This window comes from Prinia subflava, chromosome 2 (assembly GCF_021018805.1).
Source record: "Prinia subflava isolate CZ2003 ecotype Zambia chromosome 2, Cam_Psub_1.2, whole genome shotgun sequence".
NCBI classification, from domain to species: Eukaryota; Metazoa; Chordata; class Aves; order Passeriformes; family Cisticolidae; genus Prinia; species Prinia subflava.
The window spans coordinates 79,677,746-79,696,688 of record NC_086248.1 but is presented as its reverse complement, the minus strand read 5'-3'; the positions used below and the strand labels follow the sequence as shown (position 1 = coordinate 79,696,688).

Genomic DNA, 18,943 nt, shown 5'->3' with positions numbered 1-18,943 from the left:
AGCTGGCAAACTGGAGAGAGTATTGTGCTGCTGGACCTCCATTAGTGTGGGCAGTACCTTGAACATGAAGTTACAGGGCTGGGAGCACGCCTGCTCCAAAACCGAGGTTGTCTTTGAAGAGGAATTGTAGCAGCCAGTACTCAAAGCTTCAGAGGCTGGGTGTCTCTACCCAGAGGGTAAATGGGTGAAACGGTTGTGGCTTAGCTAGGAGACCTTTTTGGGAGCATTGTTACCATTTTTTGCAAATATTAAACGCAAAATCTGGATTTGTTGCAAAAAAGCGTCTATAAATTGTGCCTAGCCCTTCTTCCTTGCTTGCTAGCTGAAGGCACTGAGGTATTAAAAAGCACTGCCCTTTCCCCTCTTCTGTACTACTGCTGGTTATGTGGAATACTCAGGAAGGAAACTGAGGATTGGCAAATAATACCCACCCTACAGAAAAGTCTGTGCTAGGGAGAAGATTACTACAGGGATGGCTAAGAGTTTTTAATGTAATGAAGAAGAAAATAGTCAGTGGAGCTAATACTTGTGGGGAATAAATTCTTCATAGAAAGTTGAGAAATGTTCTTCTGAAAATGGTAAAAGTAATTGTAAAAGCTGAATGGCGTGGCATTTAATTATGTAAGGAACGAAAGAGGCTAAAAAAAAATAATAACCTGGTATATCAGAAAGCAATTTAAAATACAAGCTGGGGAAAATGGAATATTTCTGTCACAATAAGATGAATTCCACCACTGGCTGCATTGATTTCGTGTCTGAAGTTTTGTTCCAAACAGATCTGTAACTGGAGGGGAATGGGGGTGTGGGAAAGGCATATTTTTGTTCCCTCAGCCTCCCAAGCCAGCCCATTCCCCTGCTCAGCAAGAATGGTGAGAAAGATATGGATAAAAATACAAACAGGATTTAAGAATTTAATTAGCTCTGATGGTCATCCAATCTCCAGTTGTCTGGTAATTGTCTCTTTCAAAGGGATCATTTGAAGCAGAGCTTCATATGCTTTGTGAATGTCAGTAAACTAAGCTTGTTAGTGTACAGTGCAAAGGCCAAAGCTGAATTCTTGTGGGTATTTGCAGCCTTTAATAAATAGCGCGGCAGTGCCGAGGAGGAATCATTCCTTACACCCACTCGCCCTTAAGATGTTTCCCTTCAATTCAGAAATTAATATTCAGTTGAAAAGTTATTATACATTTTATGTCTTTCAAAATATTCTTGGCAGTGCATAGGAGTCAGTCTGCAGAGGGGTGGGATGGGTTGGGGTTTTTTTTCCCCACCTACCTTCTGCAGGGAAGATCTGGAGCCAAGAAGTAGCTGTTAGACTTTTAGGTTTGTCTGCTTATCTGTTTGAGGTTGGGGTGGGGTTTTTTTGGTCTAATAGTTCTGTTTCCTGAGCTATGGAGCTTCTGCTCCATCTTCTTAGGGCAGGGTTGGCATGTTATTGTGGCACGAGAGGTCAAAACATCAGGTTATCAGGCTGTGAGGTGTTCCCAATTCTGCCAAATTGGAACAATTAGGGCTAAAGCTCATTATGGGGAGTGCCCACTTAGATTTTTTTTTTTTTCAAGAGATTGGGGGATTTCTTTTAGGCGAGTTGCTGGTTTGCAGTAATTTTGCAAAGGGAAGAATAGTTTGAGGTTTTTTCAAGGAAGCAGAGTTGTTTATTGATGTCATTTTTGGCAATGATTTTGTTTGAACAGTTTTAGTCACCTCATAGTTTTAAGTAAGAAACTCCAATTTTGCAAGACTGTGGGCTTGAGGTATTAAGAATAGCGAGAAGAAGGGCTGGCTGAAATGTTTTGCAGAACTCCTTGTACTGAATGATTGGATGATAAAATGCTGGAGGAAATTGCTTGTAGATAAATGAAAGCAATGCAAGGAGGAGGAGGAGGAGGGCAGTCACAATACGGTTCATGCCTGATGAATGCTTCACCAGGTGTTACCTGCTCTGGAACAGACTTAGAGGTTGTCCTGTAAAAATGGCAGTGAAATGATAGACAAAACAAATGTCAGTACTTGTTTAGTGAAGGAACAGAAAACAAAATGTAAAGGATGAAAGTGATGCTGTGTAAATATGTGGTGCTTCCCTATCTTCAGTACCATATGTGCCTCTGGTCCTCCCTCTCTCCCATTTCACCTCCCCCAGTCCACATAGTGTTGTAAAAAAGAAGAAAAATCCAAAGTATGGGGTGACAGAAAACCACCACAAGTCCTTGGTCTGGAAGGAGACCTGCAAAAATGATGAATTTCACAAAGAAAGAGATGGGGGAGTGAGCGTCGGCTGTCCTTCCAAGGAGATGAGCAGGAGATGTGCATAGGACAGCTGTGAAGGGGAAGATGATGGATTCTGCTGCAGCTTTGGGGCTCTTGTACTGCCAGCTGGGTTGCTCTCCGAATTCGGTAAGGAGAGGACAAGAGGTGGTTATGTGGTAGGAGGTACAGCGGAATTTTCCTCTGGATGGGCTAAGCTGAGCCCTGCTCGAGGGAGCAGGGTTGTGTTCTGGTCAGTGCCAGAGAGCAGTCGCTCCGGGCAGCTGCCAAGGCAGGCACCTCCTGGGTTATGCTGTTCTGGAACTGGTGGTTTGCTCTCATGTGAGCACCCGTTTGCTTTGTGTGACAGGAATGAAGCTGACCAATAGCTCAAGTCAAAGACACTATAAACATGATCTCACATTGTACTGTAAGTGTTACCTGAAGCCTTGGACCCTACACATGAAAAACATAATAAATTTTGGAATTTGTAATCTATCTGTGGAGCAGCGTCTCATCTGCAAGATGCTCTGTTTGTCTAAGCCATTTTCTCTGAAAATAAATGTCATGCAATATTCCTGAAGCATTTCAAAGATGCAGAAATGAGCACATAAGAATAATTATGCATGCACGGAGAATCCTGTCCTTAGAAGAGAATTTGGATTCCTAGAGTTTTTCTAGGAAGGTGCAAGCAAGAAGCTGAACATGGAGCAGGGAAAAGGAACAACATGAGGCTGATGATTAAGAGAGGACTTCCAGCATGGGAGGAGAGACTCTGCTCAGATATAGTTGTGTTAACTGAGGTAATGGTATATGATTGATGATGATAATTCTGGTACTGGTAACTATTTTGTTGCTGATTTAGCCAGTTGATACTACAGTCTTTGTTGGTATTGCTTGTTTAATCCACATACTCTGTTGTTGTTCTTATGTTTCTTATCTTATGATGGCTAACTTTTCCCTTTCCTGCTCCAAAACTAATTAAACACTGTTTGATCATAACCAAGCAGTTTAGATAAGAAGATGCTCTTTGATACTATGATTTTTTTTTTCTTTCCCCTTTGGTATATTCTCAGAATCATGTTTTGGATGCCAGGGTAATCTGCAGGAAGTCTGAGTTCCCAATTGTAACACCTTGGTTAAGTTCTTAATGTCAAATGAGACAGAAGTTAATGCCATTTAAGTAAATCATACAGTCACAGAATGCTAGAATAGTTTGGGCTGGAAGAGACCTTGAAGATCATCCAGTTCCAACCCGCCTGCCATGGTGTCTTTGGGTGACTTTATGATGCTGCATCCCCGGTGTCTGCCCTATGCCCGGACATGAGTTCTGTGCTTCTAAGCTTGGAGAGGGGGGAGCCAGGGGAATTCCTGGGTGTGCGGTTTGTGTGCAGTGCTCACACACTGCCCCGGGTCCGCTGCGCTGCTGCGCTGCGTCGTCTGGCACGGATAGAGGGATCCATCTTTGCTTTTTAGCAGGACACCCCCCACTAAACCAGGTTGCTCAAAGCTCCATCCAGCCTGGCCTAGAACACTTCCAGGGGTGGGGAAGCCACAAATTGTCTGGGCAGCTGGTTCCGGTGCCTCACTACCCTCACAGAAAAGGATTTCTTCCCAATATCTAATCTAAACCTACTTGCTTTCCATTAGAAACCATTCCCCCTGTCCTGTCACTAAATTTGCTTTGTGAGGGCTCTTGCAGGACTAATTCAGCTTCTATCTATAAATCTTCCTCTCGTGTGTTGCAATAATATGCAAGCACACAGAAACTTTGATTTTTTGTTAGTGTAACATGACTGGAAAAAAAATCCCTGTCTTTGGTGTGATGCCTAGAGTTCTACTGCCATCCTCCATTTTATCCTGGGAAAATACCTGTTTTAACTTGCAGTGTGAAGCTGTGCTGATCAATATGTTACAAGCATAGTAAAGTTCAAGAAATTGCCTCCATTACTATCTTGAGATGAGAAATTGATTCAGCTGCATTCTCTTTCTGCTAATTCATCTGTGCTTTACATTCCCATAAAAGGTATTATGTGCTCCTTATTTTCCAGCAGCGTCATCAATCCTAATGAAGAGAGAAGACTGAAAATTTATATTGTGTATATGGGATAGCTGATCTCTGACATAGCTCTTAATTTGTAAATGTTGCTGTAGGCTTCACTTCTCAGCTTCTCCTTACTGTGCTTTGTTTGTATGCAAAATCTGAGGGCTGGGATGGAAGCAAAACTGAAGAATATGTCAAAGGAATATAAAGTTAGGTTGCTTTCTAATCTAAATCTCAAAAAATGAGATGGTGATTAAAATTTGATGGAAATAATTAAAATCTCATTTGTAAATTTGATGTACTTCTGCAGTATTTGTTCCTGCATTAATTATGTTGGGACTGCTTCCAGTATTTATCAGCCATCAGTTCTTTACCTCCTTCTCTAAAATGTCCAGAGTTTTACTTTTTAACATTGTTATTATGTATGAGACCTTTGCACGTGTCTGATAATTTCTGTAACTCTGCATAGGGGTGGTATTGTAGCTCTAATGATGAAAGAGCTATAGTGGGAAAAGCAGACAGAACAAATATGAAAAACAGGAAAGGGCTTTCCTGGGTATTTCAGTTGTTGTTTTTCCTAGTGTCCATCAGCCTGGCCCCTGTAGGAAGCTACCAGGAATGGTTTGTCTGCATGACATTTTGGCATATTTAGGCTTAACAGCATCATTTGTTCAGAGCAGATGGATATATGACAAAGAAAGCAAAACTATATACTGTGACTTCAGTCATGGCTCATGATATAGCAGTTATTTTTTTAATCAAATTTAAACATATTGGCAGGTTCTAAATAGCTGTGTTAAACTGAGGCAAAAAACCCCAACATTTTCCCTCTTGGCTCCACTGATGTTACTCTCAGGTTTTCTCTGTGTGTCTGAGTATTTTTTCTTACAAACAAATGGTACTCAATTTTTAGTCAACTATAAGATTCAATATGCCTTTTATAAACCTAGAGGTGTTTCAATAGCAATGCGAAAACCAAGTCAGATAAAGCCTTAAGTAGATGTAAGTTTATTAAAACCTTATTTCAACCAAGACTCATGCATTTGCTTAGGAAAGTTGTGAGCAGACAGGGTGCAAGTGGATGATGAATGGTTTGTGTTCAGGAACATGTAGCATTTAGGCTCACGTTTGTTGCAAGCCATGGGTGCACACAGGTTTTAGTTACTGGGGCTCAACGTGATAATGTTGTAATCAAAAACACACTTAGATCCGAGAAAATCCATGTGATGCTACCAGCATTTGCCATCAGCCGAGGTGTTCTGTTAAAGAAAGACATTTCAGGCAGGTCAGGCTCTGTCAGGAGCTCTGCTGTCTCTCATGGTGCACGCTTTGATAGGCTGATGTCTGGAGTGTGCTCTGCTGTTTTCTGTGGGCTTGGGGGGAAGATGAAGGGGGAAGCAAAGATTGGCACTGGACAGGACAAGGGAGTTGCTTGGGTTTTTCTCCCCCACCTTGCTGGATAACTAAGGGAGGGAACTTGTTCTGTAAAAGGATCTGCTGGACTTGGGGGGTGGCTTCTTGCTGTATGTACCAGCATCAGAGTGCTTGGGACCCATTATCAGAGATTTTAAAAGAAGAATTTTAACAAGTGAATGTAGCGTGACAGTGAGAGGAAGTAAATGTTGGTTGCTGTCACTGAGGTTATCTGTGATTATTTCTACATTTTCTTCTTGAGCCTGGAATGACTTTCCAAAACCCAGCAGGTCTCAATGCCGATGAAGCGTTTTCCAGTGGTATCAGTGAGCTGTGAATTGCACCCCAAGTTTCCAGGCCTGTTTCACAGCATCATAGAATACCAGGTTGAAAGGTACCTCAAGGACCATCTGGTCCAGTCTGGAAGACCTTGCATGTTTTTGTTTTGCTCCAGAAGGTTCTTGTTAGCCCACTCTTCCAGCCCATTCAGGTCTTCCTGCACAGTGTGGCTCTTCCTTCTGAAGTGTCTGCTGCCCCGTTTAGTTTGATATCATTGGCAGACTTTTTCAGGGTACATTTGACTCCGTGTTCCAGAGCACTCATGGGCAGCAGTGGGCTCAGCGCCGGGGGACCGCTCTTGTGTCACTTTGCCCTTGGTGAATCCATGCTGGCTTTTCCCAAGCACATGCTTCATCTGATTTGGATAAACCCCTGCAGGACTTGTTCTGTAACTATCCCCAGGGACTGAAGTATGGCTGACAGGCCTATAATTTCTTGGGTCCCTCTTTAAGCTCTTCTTGTGGATGGGGTGGCATTAGCCGCCCTCCAGTCTTTTGGGATGTCCCCCAATCCCCTTGACTTCTCAAAGATCACAGAATGGCCTCGCAATGATTTCAGCCAACCTTCTTAATGGCCTCAGATGCTGAGGGCCTTCCCTCAAAGCCATCCAGGCAGCAGCATTGACAAAAACAAATGTGTTGTTTTCATTTAGGTAATTTAAGATGCCTTGTTTAGATACCTCTTCTGCACTGGGTGACAGCCTGATTGTATCTCCCACATCTTTGACTTTCATTAATCCCTCCCTTCCTGGTTGCTCTACCTGCTCTTGTTTGTGTGATACTTGTCATGTAGGTTGCAAGCAAATCTCCTCTCAGTGAGAACGTTCACCCTGCCTCTGGGTTCTGTCAAAGCAGCATGAGGTGCTGTGAAATCTTTATGGCCTCTGCAACAGAGGCAAGATGTTGTTTTATTTATTGCATCAGCATAAGCTATTCCTCATTTTGCAGTAGGCGCCTAGCTGAGTAAGAAAAGATTCACTTACTTCTATTTCAGTCTGTAATTTGAAGTCTGTGGATGTATCAATCCCAGAGATTTGACAACGAAGCAGTCTCTCACAATCAATAAGGGAATGGGGCTCTTGGTTGTTCTTTAAAGGAGTTGGAGTGCTGATAGTTGCCCTCTGCCATAGTGACTTAAAAGATAGAGTAACCTGGAGATACTATATTGAATAGAAGTTAGTTTTTTGTTGTGTTGCAATAGGAAGCACAATGTCACAAATGTGCTCATGCTTTGGGGCAAGCTGGTGCTGGGAGATTGTCACATATGTGGAAAATCTAATTTCCATTCTTTTGCTTTGTTTAGATACGTCACTTTGAGAGCACAGAATGAAAGCAGCATGACATGCAAAGACAGCACAAGAAGATACAAGAATCTCACAAATCCTCAAAAATCAGGTAATGTCAGTGCATCATATGTCGAATTTTTTGAAGGCTGTCTGGTTTAATAAGGTTCAGTGCTTTTTGACTATTTTTCAAAATTTGGGCTTCTGAGTCCCTCTGAGTTTATTGATGGACTTCTTAAATCTGGTTAGTTGTGTGTTGGCTGTGTATCTAGTAAAATATCATTTTGTGTCCCACAACATGTATGACACAGGAAATATACACACATTTATATCTTAAAGGATTATTTTGGCTATATTGTCTCATAGAAGCAAAAGGACATTAACTTAAGAAAAAAAGGAGCAGCAGCCATAGTGGTCACATTTTTTTAGCCATTGGATTTGACTTGGCTCCATTGCTAGGCACCAGCATGATGTATTTTAGAGGGATGGACTTTTCAGAGGGTCCTGCAGCTGCATTTCTGAAAACTCTCTCCTTTGGGGGAGACACCAAGCTCAAAATAGCTGTTTCTCCCTACTGAAAGCTTAGCCATATGCTATTTTTCACATACTACTAGTTGTGCTTGGTTTCTTTGATTGTTTATCTGTCTCAGGATGTTTCCTCCTTGCCTGTTTTTGCAAATCCTAGCATATGTTCTTTGACTGTTTCAAAGCATTTCCAGTTACAGAAAAAGGCAATTGCATTGCACTCTGCAGAGCATAAACACCACAGAGGTCAGGAAGAAACTGCTTAAGTGCATTACAAGGGTGCTCACCTTAAACTAAACTTGGAGGCTTATCATGGCTGTGGTCACAGCAATAGCTGATGGATTAATGTTTGAAAATTTCCCCCTCTCCCCCAAATCAACAGCAGCGACCAGAGGTTGTAATGTAGCTACATACAGTAGCTGAATGAGGTCTGAGCTCTCTGTCCTAAGTTTTTTCATGTTTGCAAAACCAGGATCTTGCTGGGGAATAGCAAGTGGCTCAGTTCAGTAACAGAAGTGAACTAAAATATGAAGCTGAAGACAGTTTTGATGATAGGATGTGTTTATTTTCCAGGAAGCGTTTGAGAGTATTGCCCTTGATGTAGGACTCGGCAGAAGGGACGACAATTTCTCAGCTAAGCAGTCAGTAAACCCAGGGTAGCTGAAGAGATTTCAAATCAAGTTTCACTTGATCTAATGTGCAATAAAGTATCAGCAAATACTAAAAAGAGAAAACTGCTGGGTTTATCACAGGTGATCAGCCCTTTTAGTTAGTGCTGTCTTTGGTGTGCTTCTTAGTTGCTTAGTCATGGAATATGCATTTCAAATGCCTTTCTGGTCTTAAGTCAAGGCTTGTATTTTATTTCTAATCAGTATTGTGAGGAGATCACATCATTTTATGTTTGCCATTTTTATGAAGTTATGTGATACCTGCTTCTGTTGCGGTTCTCCGAACCCTTCAGAGTACCTTCAAACGGTAACACCAATTCACCCACAGCAAACATAATCAGATTTGTTGAAGCAACCTTCTTTATTTCTTTGGGACTCATGAAATTGTATCTTCCTTAAACCAAATTCAGTTAATGGCTTTATTTAGAAATCAGCCTCTTCTTCTTGAATAACCAGAATTTTGCTAGTTTGGGGAAAAAACCATGCCCATTAAATTACCCGTGCCTCAGAATGAACTTTTTTACATTGATCAAAACAAGAGGAAGATATTTCTGATTGTTTGTCTTCCTCCTCTCTTCTCCCCCTTTTCTAGAGACTTTCCTGAGATGATCAACTTTTGTTTTTCCTGTTGGGTTCAATGGATTTGGTGTTTGGTTTTTGGTTCTGTTTTTTGTTTGGGTTTTTTTGTTTGGTGGTTGTTGTTGGTTTTGATTTTGGTGGGGTTTTTTTGAGGCTGCCCTTTTTTAAACTTCATTGAAGTAGAGAAATTGCTCGGTTCCTCTCCCAATGCCATCGTTGTTCTCCCCTCCCCCAAGTCCAATGTGTTTTTTATTAAACTGAATTAGGACACTCTAGTCTCTCTTAAGAGTGGAAATGGGAACAGCTTAAATGAGCAGCCAGATGAGACTCAGCAGCCTTTCCAACTGCACTGCAGAAGCTTAGCTGCAAAGGGAATGATAATTTTTGAAGGATTTGTGCAACTGTTGAAGAACTATCAGCATTAATATTAATAAAAAGCAGCTAATCTGTTTTTCTTTTTCCATTTTAAGAGTATATAGCTTTCTTACTATGCTTGCTATAAAAATCAGTCTGCTAAATATTTTGCTTCCTTTCAATCCTCTTCCCTTTTGTAATTCCTCTATTTGCATACTTTCTCATATACTGAAGTGGGTTTTTTGTTGTTGGTTTTGCCTAAAAACGTCAACCTCTGGGTATGAATGCAGATACAGGCGTGGGTTTGAGATCTCTGCCATTCAAAACCAGCCAAAACAGAAGTGCTGCAGAAACCATAGGAGCAATTGTATCCAGGATTTGGATGGAAAGGTTTTCATCCCTAAAAGCATTTGTCCTTGAGGTAGCTGTAGAAAATTTTTGGTCCTTGAAATCCATATTGCGTTTTCAGTGCGTATTCTAACCAAAACAGCCATGAGCCTGGTATCTCCTGACCCTTATTTTCAGTCTCTGCCTCTCTTTATTGCTATATCAGATGTCTTCAGGATTTTTCTAGATACCTTTTTTTAAAAAAGTAGGTCTTTGAGTTATCATCCCACTTCTCTGTCCCTTTTCCTCTCTGCTGGCTCACCCAACCACCTTGCCTGGCATTGGACATTATTCATTCTCTTTGAGTACTGAGTACTGTGCTGATTTTTTCACAGGCTTATATTTTTGCCAAGAAAAAAAAAATAAAATAAAGGAGCAGGGGCTTGAACTCTGGCTGCATGAAAAGTTATGAGGGCAAACCTGGTATCTAAACAGCCCACAAGAGTCTCTGAAATGCATCGCTCTTACTCTCCTAATTCTGTGCTTCTCGGCCTTCCAGCATTACTCTGATCTGAAGATGTGGGGACAGTGCCAGCTTGGCACCTGAGAGCTGTGTGTGTGCAGTGCAGGTGGGGCTGTTCTTGGGTAGCTCTCCCTTACTTTTGAAAGCTGCTCCTCTGGGTGGGGCTGCAGTGATGTAGTGGCCAAGAAAACCGTGCCTGTCTGTGCCCAGCGTAAAGGCTGGTTATGGTCAGCCCGTGGCTGGGCTGCTGGGAGCACTGGGGTAGCAGAGTGCAGGCTGTCAGGGAAGGGACTGCTATTTATTCCTGTGTCTATCCTAAAGGAAATCAGAGAGAAAGATGATGTGAATGATGGCTGTCTTGGTTTAGTAATAGCTTGGCAGGAGATCTGACAGTTCTGAATAACAAAACAGGTCAATAAAAACAATCCCATAAAAAAGGCTAAAAAATGAATAAGAGAAACACTGCTTTGTTTCTATGGAAGCTAAGTAAGGAAAAAAAAAAAAAAGAAAGAAGGGAAGGGAAGGGAGAACTTGATTTTGGATTTCATATTACCTGAAGTTAAGACTGAAGCTTACATTCCAGTGGAGGAAAGACAGTCACTGAAGAGAGCCCTGTCAGCCTGTGTGACTGGGGGGTGGTAACGCCCGGTTAACACATGAGAACACACAGCAATGACACATTTCTAAGCAGGCCTTAAGTGTTATAAAACACACTTTAGGCTGCTAAGGGTGGTGGTTAACTTTGCTTTAACAGATGTTTTACCATCCCAGAGGGAGGGAGTGACACAAGGAGGGATGGTGCCCAGCCAATGATGGTTGCTTGCGAGTAGCTGATGCTGTTGCTTGCAAGTAGCTGCAGATACTCTGTCCTACAAAGGCTGGTTGAACATAGAGGGATGTGGGCTTTTTTGCCATCTTATCCAGTCTTCTTTTTTTTCAGGCTAGCTAGTAATTAATCTATAAAAGCACGTAGATTTTTAGCTTAAAGGGACAGATGAGAAACTTGAAATAAGTTGGACAAACTGTAGGATCCAATTCCCTTTTGATACACAGCCATGCAGCCTACTGAGATGGGTTAGATTAGTGCTGGAATAGACTTTTCAGCCTTTTAGTGAGTCTGCTTCCTTCAGCATTTGCTCTCGTACAGTCTTTTGTCATCCCTCTCCATTAACTCAGTTCTGAAACTGGCTCTGGCTGACATTCAGCCCTGATTTTACAGCACATATCCAGCCCAGCTTTTATGCATCGACTTACTTGTAGGGGATGTCTTGTTCTGAAATTCATATGAATTCAGGCAGTTCAATTGTGTGACTGTCATTTGATCTGTAATTTTACTCAAGTTGAACAATTCTGCGGGTTTTGGCTTCTGTGGTGTGTGATGGAGCCAGAAGTGTTTATTTTATATAACTATCATCTTCTTGGTATTTCACTGCCTGTTGTCTACTCTAAGTTTATAGAACGGCCTGGGTTGGAAGGGATCTTAAAGGCCATCTAGTCTCAACTCCCCTACTGTTAGCAGGGACACCGTCTGAGCACCCAGACCAGGCTGCTCAGAATGCCATCCAGCCTCGCCTTAAACACTTCCAGGCATGGGACATCCAGAGTTTCTCTGGACAATTTTTTCCAGTGCCTCATCACCCTTGCAGTAAAGAATTTCTTCCTTGTATATAATCTAAACCTTGTCTCTTTCAGTTTGAAGACAATCCCCATGTCCTGTCACTATAGGATCTTGTAGAAAGTCCCTCTCCATCATTCTTGTAGGCTCCCTAGAGGTGCTGGAAGGCCACAGTTAGATCATGGCAAAGCCTTCTCTTCTCCAGGCTGAGCAATCCCAGTTCTCTCAGCCTTTCCTCCCAGGAGAGGTGCTCCATCCCTCTAATCATCTTGGTTGCCACTGCAAGAGGTCCGTGTCCTTCCTTTGCCAGGAGCCCCTCAGCTGCTTCTGGTTCTATGGTGATACAGTTTACAAAGGAGAAAAATTGGATCACCTTTATTGAAGACTGATATTTTCTTCCACTTCAAGTTAACCAGAATTAAGTTATGGCATGCTTCCAGGAGAGACCATTTGTATTGCTTTTCAGTTACTTGTGTTTGAAGAGGGAGACAGCTGGAGTATGTAAAGGCATTCCAGCCAGCTTGGCGGGCCCCTGGCTTTCAGTCTGGAGAATGGAGCTGTGCAAGTTGCAGGGGACCTTGTCGAAATGATGAGAGAAGAGTTGGAGCAAACCCTTGTCTCTGTTGAAATCAATTGAACTACCATTAGCATGAGTCCAGATTTCATCCATAAACTCAAGCAGGGTATTTCTCTTTCTAGGCAGCCTACAGAAATGTTTCTGTCTGTTGGCATTTGTTTTCATGGTTCTTTGTAATGATTGCATAATTGGGATGTATCTGCAGTGTCAGAAATCTAATAGGTTAAGTAGCATAAATGACTGCTAGGAAGAGAAGAAACACAGAACTGCAGAACCGTTGTTGATTTAAACTCCTACCAGTTTAGTTGTTGAGTTTAACCATTTAGTAGTCAGAGCTGTTGTGATAAATGGCAGTGATGGGTGTTTAGGCACTAGTGCTAAACACAAAGGAGTAAAAGCACCCTTTTTTATTTCCTTTCCCTTAAATGGAAATTATTCAGTATGCTGCTAATGGCTTCTCAGTTGGCCAGAGACTAACTTTGGTGCCCCTGAGCCTTAATGATGTCGTGATAGACTCTGGTTTTAATCTGACAAAAAATGTATACTGTTAGCATTTTGTTAAAGCTGATAGCAAATGCTGTGTATACAGCATCAAGCCCTTGAATTTAAGCCTTTAGTTCAAGTGCTAAAAAAAACCATTTGGTATCTAAGGGACTGGTTGATTACTGATTATGCTTTTATCAATGTGCATATCTGGGTTTTTTTCTATTACCTGAAGGTAGAATAACAATGCTTTTTAAACATTTGCATTTTTTCCCTCCAGATCTGTGATGCCTTTGAAAGGAATGTTTTCATCTTTCTTTTATTTTTATTTTGGGAGAGGGGAGAAGGGTGTTTGAAAACAATGCCATTTTTTTCAAATGTGATTCTCATAATGACTAAACTTTCCAGTCCTTTTGTGACTTGATTAGTATTTTAATGTAATAACCCATTATAATTTTTTTCAGCTTTTTACAAATGTTTCTGTGTGACTAATGATAACTGTGTAATCTACCTGGCAGCAGCATGTCCCACCTCTCAAACCAGAGCTGAGTTGAGGATGTTGGAGCTGCTGGAAAGGAAATGTTAATGAACCATTTTTAATTAATTTATTTATTTTTATTCTGAGAGAGGGGAAGAAAGGTGTCTGTGCTAATGCCACAGATATAAAACCTCTTGAGTGCTTTGCAGTGTCCTGAGACATGTGACAGGTAGCCCCCATGTGAAAGGGTGCAGTAAGTGGAATTTGGCACATGCCCAAGGGACAGCACTTTTTTTGGTGACTACAGCACTAGCTGTGGCTGCTGGTACAGTCCACAGCATCTGCCACCATGGTGCTCCTGGCAAGAGAACGGGTCAGGGACCTGGTTGGCCCCTTGATACATTGTAATGAAATCAGGTTGTTTGCTACCTTAAGTCTCTTACTGTCCTTACTCCTGGAATTCTTGTGGTCTTTTATTTGTTTCCTGGAGACATTTGTTCTCCCTTACTGGTTGTATTGTTTCTTGTCCTTCGACTAATACTTGTCACTTCAGACTTTAAAAAGAAGGGCCAGACTCAAGGAACTTGGTGTAAATTACAGCTCTGTTAACAGGTGAACTGCAAAAGGTGTACCTATAGATCCAGTAGTACTGTTTTTATAGGAAGATGTGTTTGGAGCATCATGACTGAACTTCCTTAACTTGGCAGGCATAAAAGGAGATGCACGTTCCCTTTCTTCCTCTAAACGTTGATGGCCTTTCAGTGTGAAACACCACACACTGTTTATTTTTATGCCCTTTTAATGTTTTGTGGAGGGTTTGTTTAGTTTCCCTTCATAATTTTTAATAGGAAGTCTTTGAAGTTGGGTCGTGGATGAAAAATCCTGTTGGCAGCCTGACTATTCATTGTTGACTCCTATCTTCTTTAATTGTTCATCTATAAAAATCTGGAAGGGAGTGTGTTCAGAGAAACTGTGAAGCAATGTATATTTCTGGAAAGGGGAAATAAACTTGCAATTATTCTCAGCTATTATTTGTCACGTGAAGATGTTACATGCTAATGGTTGCAGATGGTTTACACAAAAACTATACACACTGCAAACCCCCTTCATTGGGAGCTATGGTTTTCTGTTATACATTATGCTAGAATGGAAAAGGTTTTTTTCTGCCTGCAGCTATGTATTACCCTTATTTGCTGTTGCTAGCACAAACTCTCCTTAATATGCATCCGGCAATGGTTAAAATTTTCTCCATCGGTGACTTCACATTTATCCACGTAGATGGAGGATTCTTCTAAGGTTAAAAAGGTAAGGACATCACTGTGCAGGAGTCTTTGGTGGAGAGTACTGCATTGAGAAAATCAGATGTGAAGGAGGCAGAGTTAAGGTTTTGGCTTAGTATTTCTGTGTCCCTGTTCAAGTTCAGGATCTGCTTTTATTTTAAAATGTATTTATGAGTGCATAAGCATGTTGTACCTCTGTGCATATATGTGACTGTAGACACAGTGATTGCTTCATATTATGGAGCTGTAAAGCAATCCTGTAATGTGCTTATGTATTTTTTATTCTTTGAAAATAGTACAAACATCTGTAAAATGTTATTTGAATTACAGTTTATACAGTAAAAATTATAAAAGGCTGCATTCCGTGTAAATTGCCTGTTAAAATCATGCAACACAAAGAAGGGTGAGAAGGTGGAAGCTGGAGTTCAGCAATCCTGATGTAAGGTGACTGATCAGAAAAGATTTCAATTGACTGGTTTGGTCTTAGCAGACATGCTCCAGGTCAGTCAGCCTCACCCGCATGCCTGGAAGGGTGATGAAACAGCTCATCCTGGATGTCAGCTCTAAGGGTGTGGAAAAGAAGGTTATCAGGAGTAGTCAACAGGGATTCACCAAGGAGGAATAATATCTTGACCTATCTGATAGTCTTCTGTGAATGTCTGGCTGTGTGGGTAGATGAGGGGAGAGCCTACTTGACTTCAGCAAGGCTTTTGACACTGTCTCCCATAACATCCTCACAGGTAACCTCAGGAAGTGTGGGTGAGATGAGTGAGTTGGATTGAGAATTGGCTGAAGGGATGGTCCCAGAGTTGTAGACCGTGGTGCAGAGTCTAATTGCAGGTCCATTGCTAGTGGTGCTCCCTAGGGGCCAATACTGGGTCCAGCCTTGGTCAGCTTTTTTCTCAGTGATCTGGATGGAGAGACAGAATGTGCTCTCAGCAAGTTTGTTGCTGATACAGAACTGGGAGGAGTGTCTGATTTGCCAGAAGCCTGTGCAGCTATTCAGCAAGAGCTGGATAGGCTGGAGAGGATCTTAATGAAGTTCCATGAAGGCAGGTGCAGGATCCTGCACCTGTGGAAGAATAACCCTCTAAACCAACAGAGAGGGCTCAGCTGCTGGGAAGCAGCTCTGTGGAGAAGGACCTGGGAGTCCTGGTGGCCAACAGGCTGTCCATGAGCCAGCAGCGCCCTTATGGCGCCAAAGGAGGCCAAAGGTATCCGGGAGAGCAGGAGGAGGAGCATTGCCAGCAGGTTAAGAGAGATGATCCTGCCTCTGTGTTGCCCCAGTGGGACCTCATCCTGAAGGGGTGTGTCCAGTTCTGGGCTCTCCAGTTCAATGGAGGAGAGGCAAGGAACTACTGGAAGGAGTTTAGTGGAGGGTTGTGGAGGTGATAAGGCAACTGGAGCATCTCTTATGAGGAGAGGCTGTTAGACTGGAGAAGAGAAAATGGGATTTTATCAATGCATAGAAATATCTTAAGGGCAGGTGTCAAGAGGATGGAACCAGGCTCTTTTCAGTGGTGCTCAGCAACAGAACAAGGGGCAATGGGCACAAACTGAAACAGGAAGTTCCATCTAAATATGATCCATCCATCCTTACTTGGAGGGTGTCAGAGCACTGGAATAGGCTGCACAGAGAGGCTGTGGAGTCTCCTTCTCTGGAGATGTGCACAGGTGAACCTGCTTTAGAAGGGGATTGAAGAGATGATCTGCAGAGGTCCCTTCCAACCCCAACCATTCTGCATTTTTGTGAGTCTATGACTTGGCTTGATAGTCAACTGTCTGAATAAAACTAGTCATGAGAACACAGTATATGGCCTAACTAAAACTGCTTGAATGTTTATGTACTTCAGGGGAAAAGACAGTTTTGAAGAATAAGCTTTTATTGGTTTGGCAGAATGATTTTATCGGAGCACTAGAGGAGAGGCAGGATAATAGGATGAGATGAAGTAATCTAACTGCTCTGAAATAGCCCAGCTGCTACAATTTTGCATCTGATTATGTATTTCAGACTAGAAGATTTTACAGTTTCCTTTGAGGCAATAACAATAACAGTTTATGGAAAGAGCCAGCACTTACCTTGTCTTTCTCTTACTCTGCAGGTGCTTGGCACACTGAACTTACTGATCTGTGTAGGATTTGTGCTGTGGCCCATTTACTGAAGATGTGAAACAACATCAAGTCCGAGATTGGAATTACTGACTGACTGGATCAAATTTTAGTCCTTGTAATGCACATGGACATGCTGAATTATAAGTAATTCTAGATTCTTCTCCCCTCCCCTCCCTTTCCCTCACTCAGCTATCTCAGGGTTCATAGAGATTTCAATGGTTTGTGTGCCTGTAAGTTTGGAACAGAAGTGACCAAAAATGGGGGACCAGCAATTGTATAAAACTAATCATACTGCCAACAACAATGAGAACTTGTACTACGAACAACACCAAATGAACTCCCTTCCATCTCTAAATCATAGCTATGGGACATCTGTTATGGATGCTCCCCAGGCGTCCCCCCTCTCCCCTCCATTCCCCCAAGATTCAAGGGACAGTATAGCTTTGCCTGTAGGTTCAAAAAGTCTTGGGTCGATGGATACATCTAGACAAACCAGTTGGACACATTCTGGCTCAGGAAACCACGTCCCAGCGAGGAACAGTTTCAATAATCAAAGCGCAATGTGGAGCCCCCTCGGGCAGGGGGAGTCCCATGATGGATACCAATATTCTTACCCTCAACCCAGTGAAAACCGATCGCAAAAAATTACCAGTGGGGTCCTGCACAAATTGGACTCCTTTACACAAGTATTTGCTAACCAAAATCTGAGAATTCAAGTCAACAACATGGCTCAGGTTCTGCACACCGAGTCTTCAATGGTGGATAATTCCGGTGACAGTGCGCTCAGGCAGCTGCTGTCCCAGAAGCCGGCGGTTGAGCAACAACCCGTAACTTCCACCGTACAAAGATACCAACCAGTGCCGCAGCAAACACATCAGAATTTTGCAAGCACACAGCAAAAGCAACAAATGCAAGTCATGCAGCACCAACAGTTGTACTACGACTACCAGCAGCACTTATCACAGATCCAGATGCATTCGGCGTTCCAGCAGGGACAGGCGCACATTCCACAAATGCAGTCCCAGCAGCTCCTGCCACAGCCGATGCAGCACTTGCAGCAGCCTCAGTACTACGCTCAGCCCCAGCAGGGACACCAGCGGCTCTCGATCCAGGAGATCCAGCAGCAGCAGCCAGCTCGGCAGCAGCGGCAGTGTCCAGTGCAGCTCGCTCAGTATTACCAAACACAACCTGTCATGCAGCAGTTGCAGCAGCAGCAGCAGCAGATGCAATTGCCGCTTCCTCCGTATCACAGGGAACCCGATGCAAAGACTATGCATGAACCACACCAGTACTCTCAGGATCCCAGTCATCCTGTGCAGCTTATCCAGCTGGGAGCAGTGCCTCAGTATTGCTTCCAAGACCCCCACGAACAGTACAGGCACTTGTACCCCCAGAGTTTACTGCAGCAGCAGCAAGATCAGCAGAAGCAATACCTGAGTGAGGGCAGAGTGCCATCCCTGAACTCCCACATTGGCCTCACTCCACCAGAGAGCGCCGAGGATCCCGCGCGGCAGGAGATGAATTCTGTAGGTAATGCTGTCCCTCATCGAACTCTTTTGCCGCCCTCGGGAGTTCATCTGAACAGCAAAAGCTCTCAGCAAGACTCTCCCAGCACCGCGTGGCCTCAGGTAGGTGGTGTTTTAGATCCATGCCCAGCCAAATTTGTTTGCAGAAGAGTAGCAAAGTGTGGAAACCAAGCGGTTCCAGCAGAGGCAGAAGGTTAGGATGTGAGCTGTGGGCATCTCTGGGATGGGCAGCTGTTGGGAAAATTCATTACCAGACTTTTGTCTACAGCTCTGGGTTGGCTTTGGGCCAGGCTGGCAGCAGCACAGAACTGCTGCTGCGAGGCTGCTGCTTTCCTTGTGAGAGGCTTTGGGAAGTTCTGCCTCCGTTTCTGGGAAGGAGGGAGCCAGTTACAACAAAGCCTTCCTGATAATTTTTCAACACTGCGGATTCAGTTGTTCAGGAGCAGTTAGGCAAATTCTGTTTCCAAATTCAGTGCTTCTGGGTCAAAGCAAAGGCTTCAAACAGCAGGTGAGTGAAGAAAGCTTGAACTAGCAGTACTCACAGAGGCAGATTTGATGTCTGGCTCTCAATTCA

General features: G+C 43.0%; 1 protein-coding gene across 9 annotated transcripts in view; it reads left to right on the top strand.

Moving 5' to 3' along the window:
• TRERF1 (transcriptional regulating factor 1) overlaps nucleotides 1-18,943 on the top strand; it is a 98,168-nt gene that overhangs the window by 61,292 nt on the left and 17,933 nt on the right. For all 9 annotated transcript variants that reach the window (XM_063390755.1, XM_063390753.1, XM_063390754.1 and 6 more), the window contains 2 exons: nucleotides 7,343-7,434; nucleotides 16,834-18,471. In XM_063390755.1, the coding sequence (XP_063246825.1) occupies nucleotides 17,101-18,471 (1,371 nt within the window). In that variant the 5' untranslated portion in view covers nucleotides 7,343-7,434; nucleotides 16,834-17,100. The remainder of the gene's footprint in view (nucleotides 1-7,342; nucleotides 7,435-16,833; nucleotides 18,472-18,943) is intronic.